The 7,466-nt window shown below is 30.4% G+C and overlaps 1 protein-coding gene across 1 annotated transcript; it reads right to left on the bottom strand.

The window, feature by feature from the left end:
* Nucleotides 1-671: 671 nt before the first annotated feature.
* On the bottom strand, nt 672-5,178 carry LOC117178140 (cytochrome P450 6k1-like). The gene is made up of 5 exons (XM_033369401.1): nt 4,506-5,178; nt 2,115-2,354; nt 1,746-2,023; nt 1,047-1,236; nt 672-959 (listed from the first exon to the last, which is right to left on the bottom strand). Exons 1-5 carry the CDS (start codon nt 5,152-5,154, stop codon nt 796-798), a joined length of 1,521 nt encoding a protein of 506 aa, XP_033225292.1. The 5' UTR covers nt 5,155-5,178; the 3' UTR covers nt 672-795.
* Nucleotides 5,179-7,466: the final 2,288 nt, after the last annotated feature.

Below are 7,466 nucleotides of genomic sequence, written 5' to 3'. Positions count from 1 at the left end.
TTTAACGTAGAATCCGAATTTCAACAATTTAAAAGTTGATTTTGCTGTTTTTTCGCGTTTTCTAAAAAGGAATCGAATAGGGACACAATGGGGTCTTTGCGGGTACTTTTTAGAGGCTCCATTCGGTCTGCCAGGGATTTGCTTTAAATTTGAATAATTTATGTACAAGTTTATTTGCAACTCATTATTTTCTAAAAAATTATCCATATCAGGTTTTTATGATGGAATAAATAAAGTATTTTTCACAGAATCGAACATATATAACTGGAAAATTAAATTTCATTATCATATTTAGCTATCCAACAAAAAAATTTCAAAATTTTGGTTATGTTTATCTAATGTTTTTATCAATTAATTAGCTATTAAGGCATAAGAAAACCCCGAATTTGAGTACAATATCTGAAGAAAAATTAATTTAGATGCGCTAAAATGAAGAAAAAAGTTCTATGTGAAAGTGCCAAATATAGGTTTTTATTAATTTCATATTTTTATAACAATAGCATTGTTATTTTTCGATGATTAACTAATGGGGAAAATTTCTTGATGCACTATTAATTGTATAAGCTTTTATTGTATTAAAGTTATTACTTTAATTAAAAATTAATACCGATTTTCTTTTAAATCAATTATAATTATTGAAGCAATTGACTCAAGATTTTAAAAATTGTAATTTTAAATACTATATGAAAATTCGAAAAAGTTACATTTATAACAGTCTATCTAAGAATTTTATTTCACATTTATTTAATTTTCTTTAAAAATGTATTTTCTAAATACGAGCAGAATTTATTTATCCTAGCTGGAAACTTGTTTGAAATCTAATTTGACTCCATCGGTCGGTTGAATAAAAATTTTTCGTGGATTTAATCCATATTTGTACAAAGGGCTTAAAGCAACTTCATAGTCTTGTAGTATTGTTGCCAATCCAACCGCTGTTTGCAGCATTCCAACTCGCTCTCCTGAAAATGATTATTTATTAACTTTTAGTTATCACATTACATCAGCATTATTAAGTAAAAAATAAAATTTTTAATTATAACTCAAACCTATGCAAGCTCTGGGACCAACTCCAAAAGGAATATAAGTACAAGGAACAATATCACCATTCCTTTCCGCACTGAATCTATCGGGATCGTATTTTAATGGATCTTTATAAAATCTGGTATCTTCATGAAGGCCATTGAGAGCTACATAAACGGCCGTACCTTTTTCTAATATGATGTTTGTTCCAGGAATCTAATGAAGAAATCTATTAAATGAATCCCTCATTTAAATTTAAATTTATTTTACTATTTTAAATATACTAAATGTATGCAGTAGCAGCAGCTTCAGCTTTTACCATTCGATACTTCTGCATTGGTTTTCCAAGTTCACTTGATAATATTTTGATGTTTCATTTCAATCTTTATATTTCATGTTATAAAAAGTTAATTTTAATTTCAAATTTTCATTCCAATATTCATGAACGCTATTAATTACTTTATTTATCTACTTGTCTTGCACAATGTTTAAGTATTTCTAATCAAGTTTTAAAAATTTCACCTTCAATTTACTGGGTAAGCGAGAATTGAATTTAAGAACAACTGAAAAAAGAAGCAAAAATTATACTTCATTATATACTTGTTTGTATTTTTTCGATCCTCAGAAATACCTACTATTTCATTTTTAAAAACCTCATAATTGGAATACTTGAAAAAAATAATAAACAAACAGTTTAATAATAATAATACATTTAAATGCCTTACTTTATAATCTTGCAATGCAACCCTGTCAATAATTGGCGCAGGGGGATAAAGCCTCAGAGTTTCAGAAATGGCCTGATATAAAATTTTCATTCCTTGAATGCCTTCATAAGAAAATCCGTGTTTTTCTAACTCTTCTTGAACATTTTTTCTTACTTTATGTTGAAGATCAAGATTTTTTGCCAATTCCATAAGTGTTAGTGCAATTGTTATAGAACTGCTTTCGATGCCAGCTATAGAGAAAATAACTGGCTGCGCCAAAAGTGTATCATCCGGAATATCTATAGAAATATATTTTATTGAAATTCCAAACACATTTGTAAAAATAATTTTTTGTTTTATTGAATCGAATATTGAATTTAATGGCCTTACCGAAATCTAACTGATCCCTCTCGTGTTTTATTTCCAATAAAGTATCAATGGAATCTCCTCGTTTAATTCCTGAATTTTCTCGTTGATTCATCACATCCCAAAACAAAGTGCGAAAATAATTCGTAGAATTACCTAATATACCACTTTTAAAAAAACTGATGAAATTTGAGAGAAGCGGGAAAAAAAAGTTCGCAAAGCGAAAAATTGTCCCTATGAAGGATGGTTTAAAAGGTTCACGACCTGTAAACAGAAAACTGACCAAGTTTTTTCTTTTTCTTTACTAAATAAAGTTCTTATAATATACTGTATTTACACACATATAACGCGCACACGATTATAAGCTACATTTCGATTCTGGAAACTCGAAATACACCAAACTCTCGCTTTCAGTCACCCCATTCACGAGACTTGACTGAAAGCGAGACTTCGGGGTAGTGGAAAAAACATTTATAAGCTGCCGTCGATCATAAGCCTTACCCCGATTCAAGAGCTCCGTCAACCAAAAAAAATTTGGGCTTATATGCGTGTAAATACGGTCATAATTATTATTTACAGCAAATAATAAATTATTGTTGTAAAAAAGATAAAATGTTTTTTAACAAAAACATGTAAAACAAAGCATTGAAAATTTTCTCATACATAAAAATTAGTTTGATAATCGACGCCATTATCAATACCCATTAATTGAATACACACACACACATGTTCCTGTGTGTATCAAAAACCGTGAGACCACTCCCTAAATGTGACATCAAACCAATTTTATAAAATTGAAACAGAATGAATCACATTTTGGAATAATTAAGTTTATACACGTATAAAAATATTTTATTAAAATACTTTTACACAGCCGAAACGACCTTGAATGTGAAAAATTTAAGAAATCGACTATCTCGCTATTTTCCATGAGTTATGTACATTTTTTCGACTACTTAATCATTAATATATTTTCAACATAACACGAAAATAATATTTAAAAAAAGGTTGACATTAAAATTTGATTGCCTAAATGAAGTAATAATGTTTTTCAGCATTGAGAAACTTGTATCTTTACAGTATGATAATGATTTTAAAAAAATTATTTTGTCTAAGCGTTCTTGAAATATAATACGGATTTTATTGTCTTTTTTTTAATATTAATAGATTTCTCACTATACAGACACAAATTTTGGGACAATAACAACATTTTTTAATCAATTCCGAGATTTTCGATCCTGCTCGTCGGCTAAAGTCAACGGCTTTTGGATTCAGAGGCTTCCCAGTGGGCACAAAATTTGGCGACGTCTTTACGACATCGTTACGACATCTTTACGACATCTTTACGACATCTTATGTCCATGTCGTTTCGGTGTCTTTGCGATATCGTAAAGACATCGTCAGATCATACGGCTCTTTTACAATATCGTAAAGAAACCTTACCGATATGGACATAGGATGTCGTAAAGTTGTCGTAAAGATGTTATAACGATGTCGTAAAGACGTCGCCAAATTTTGTGCCCAATGGATTATTCGTTGCTCACATAGGAGCATATGTCCGAAGGCTCCACACCACCTGACCTTTGTCTGCACTCAGTCAAAAGATTTAAAAAAATTCTCATGCATTCTCGATTGCTCAAAGAGTTCTCTTAAGATTTCCCGCGCAATACCGATTAAATGCAAAACGAGCATAAAGTTGGTTGAACGTGTGTAACATACTTCCAAAACCGTTTAAGAATTGTTCTAAATTTCACAACTTAGTTTTACAACGGATCTCCACGTTCTGAGACCTCCTGATGCCGAAAATCAAGTTTTGGCGATGGCGTCTGTCTGCCCCTTCGTCCATCTGCCCGTCCGTCCGTAAATATGGCAGATACGTGAAAAAAGTTTAAAAAAAGAATGAACGCTTTTCAAAATATCTCAATTTTGTCAAACCATTCTTTAATAAGACTCGTCTTTTTGGTTGCACACGCATCGAAAATGAATAAGTCGACAATTATAATTTTCAGCCAAATGCTGGTTGATAAGTTAAAAAGATTAAGAGAAGAATTGTAGCTATAAGATCTATAACATTGCTCTTATCACTCTTTTTTTATGATACAACAAAGAAAAGACGTGATACATAAAAAGTCTAAAAGAAGACTTGTAGGAGTTTTTGCTTTATCTATCAGAAATTGTATAAAAAGGAAAATCCGAAAATCTATAAAGATTTTGTTGATAAAGTTTCATTGGAGCATTTCGAGTTGAAAGAATAAACATCCGAGCACGAGATCTAAATATGTCCGAACGCTAAGTACGCGGTAACCTATTATCGAGCGCGAAATTAATTTGTTTTATTTTTGAAGAACTTAGGTTTGGAAGGCTCTTTACAAAAATTTTATTCCAACTTTCTTTACATAACTTTTGCATACTTACTCCGGTTGAAAAATTCTTCATCATTTCCAAAGGAATTGGTTCTCACTCCATAAGCAAGGGAAGATATAACATCTATGACGTATCTAACAGACACCATTTTAGTATCGAAATTTTGCACTTCTCCACTTTCGTTAAAATGTCCGCGAAGAAACTTTCTCATATTCTCCGAAGACTCTATCATCAGCGAGAAAAGTTTTTTCTGTTTTCCACTAGAAAAAGCTGGCGAAAGCTTCATTCTCAAATATTTCCATTCAGGATTGTTAATAGAAAAGATTCCAGTGCTACCAATAAGGTCTTTGGATTTTTCTGAAGCAAAATAACGATTCTGAAAGAATTGAAAATCCTTCACGAAAACTTGTTTAATCAGCTCTGGATCTCTAATCAGGAAAAATGGTTTATGCATTATGTAAATTCCAATAAATGGCTCATCTCCTGCTTCCTTGTGGAGTTTACCGAGGAGATTGCCAACAGACAACCGACCAAGAATTGCATCTTCAAAGTTTCCAAATAACCAGTGAGTGGATGGTGAACGAATTCCTTTTCTTTTCCAATAACTTAATTTGTATCGGATATAAAAGAAGACGGATATAACAGTAAATGTGAAAACACCAAAAACATTTACACAAATCGACGAACTTACGATGAACATTTCAAACTGTTAGGCCTTGTCGCTGATAATTCTCGACATTCACTGTGGATCGTTTATCAACTTTACAAACCTTATCGAGGAGATAGTTATTATGTAAGTCTAAGAAAGTTAATCACATGGCGATATATCTCGATTGGTATTTTGTACGGAAACTTAATAAAAAATGGACTTTAGTCATCAATGACTTGATACATAACGTAGAGGAGAAAATAACTGAAGGCAATAGTCAGAGATTCTTTTAATTAATAAATGGGGAATTTTTTCTTGATGCAATAATAAGCAATATTATTTTTCCTCTATGAAGAATTATAAATTATCTTCTTTCTCTATGCGTATTTATAGGTGTAACAAGAATTTTATTAATTTTTTCGCCTTAGCCTAACGATGTTAGTTCGGTTCCAGTTTCGGTCTAAGCAATGAGATTGCCTAAAAAGATGGGCATTGGATCGAAAAACGACTGCGAATTTAAAATGTGTAACGTTTAAAATTTAGGTAATTTAAAGTAGACTAAAATCAAATTTTAAATCTTATTTAACGTTCAATAATGAAGTTAATATATAGAATACCTGAAAATAAAACCAAGAATTCAAAAACCAAATTTGGGTAACTACCATATAATGTTCCTATTGTAATTTGAAAAAAGTTCTCTTAAACAAAATTTTCTAAAAAGAAAAAAATGTTGCACGAAAATGAAAAAGCAGAAAGAAAAATGAGAAGGCAACCAACTAAATCCCCTACCTTCTCTTTTTTTATTTCTTATTTTTTTTCATCATTATCAAATCACAATAAAAAACATTTGTAAATAACATTCACCAACTTTTCGGTACTCATACAGCGCCCTTATCAAAAGGTAAGAAAAATTTGAGCAGGTAGGTTACAGCAACAAATCAAAGGGTGAGCGTCGTTGTTTCGTTGATGCACCTACCTGCTTAAATTTTTCTTGCCTTGATAAAGGTGCTATATTAGTACTAAAACGTTGGTGAATATTATTTACAAATGTTTTTTTATTGTGATTTGATAATGATAAAAATAAAAAATACGAAAGCAATACAAAAAAGAGAAGTAAGGGAATTCGGTTCTTTGCCAACTTATTTTTCTTTCCTCTTTTTTATTTTTGTCCAAAGTTTTTTTTTCTTCTTTATCATTTTTTTTATACTTGGTTTTATTTTCAGGAATTCTATACATCGTTTAATGCTTTTCATTTATAAACCCAAATTTTCTCTCTTATCCAAACCTCAATCATTAATCAAATCATCATAATATATCAAATTTTATTTTGTCGGAAATAATTTATGATGTCATTACTAAGCTTCTTTAATCTGCAGAATATTATATCATGTTTTGAATAGTATAATACTATAATATAGGTGAACAATTTTAATACATCAAAATTAAAAGCATTTTGTTAATGAATTTTACCTTCTAATTACAAATTTGGCACTAAATCCCAAATTAAAGGATGGTAATAACTCTTTCTTGCTTTTAGAAAAACAACATTTAAGGTTCATAAAACACCATAATAAAGGATGTCATGCACTGGACGAAAGGTAACGCCATCTAAATATTAAGAAAAAAGTTGTAGGCTAATAAAAAATATAAGGATCTCTTGTTGGTTCGTGTCCGTAAAAAATGTAGAACCTTCTGCAGCGATAGATGTGGAAGGTTATTATTGCGGCATACGATTAATAAATCATTGTTAGTGAAATGCGAAATTTGAATAACATGATTATAATAAATTATTTTTTAATTTATCTGCTATATCATCAGAGATAGTACCTTACCGTGGATCAACCCTCCAAACCATGAAGGCAGAAAATCTACACAATATCGATTAAGTTAAGAATCTTCTAAAGCAGAAAATGCTTAACGTCTTAATAAGACTAGATGGAAAATAATATTTTCAAATTAAAATGATGATGCATACTTTTATTTTATTAATTACTTGTACCATTAACAGCTATCTAAAAATTAACGCTATTTTCTTGAATTAAGAGTTCTTATTCTGATCCCTCTAATAGCTTAATTGGAAAAGCACCTGATCGGACATCAGAAGTTTTGTGGTTCGATTCCCAATAGGGTGAAGATGGAGTAGGATCTTTTTTTTTCAAGAAATAATTTTAATTTGAAAATATTAATTTTCTGTTATTGAAGATTCTTAACTTCATCGATATTGTATAGATTTTCTGCCTTCATAGCTTGGAGGGTTGATATACTGCCGGTAAGGTACAATCTCTGATGATATAGCAGATAAATTTAAAAATAATTACTTGTACCATTAACACCTAGCTAAAAATTAGCGTTATTTTCTTGAA

This window comes from Belonocnema kinseyi, chromosome 8 (genome assembly GCF_010883055.1).
Source record: "Belonocnema kinseyi isolate 2016_QV_RU_SX_M_011 chromosome 8, B_treatae_v1, whole genome shotgun sequence".
NCBI classification, from domain to species: Eukaryota; Metazoa; Arthropoda; class Insecta; order Hymenoptera; family Cynipidae; genus Belonocnema; species Belonocnema kinseyi.
This window is presented reverse-complemented; position numbering and strand designations above follow the sequence as displayed.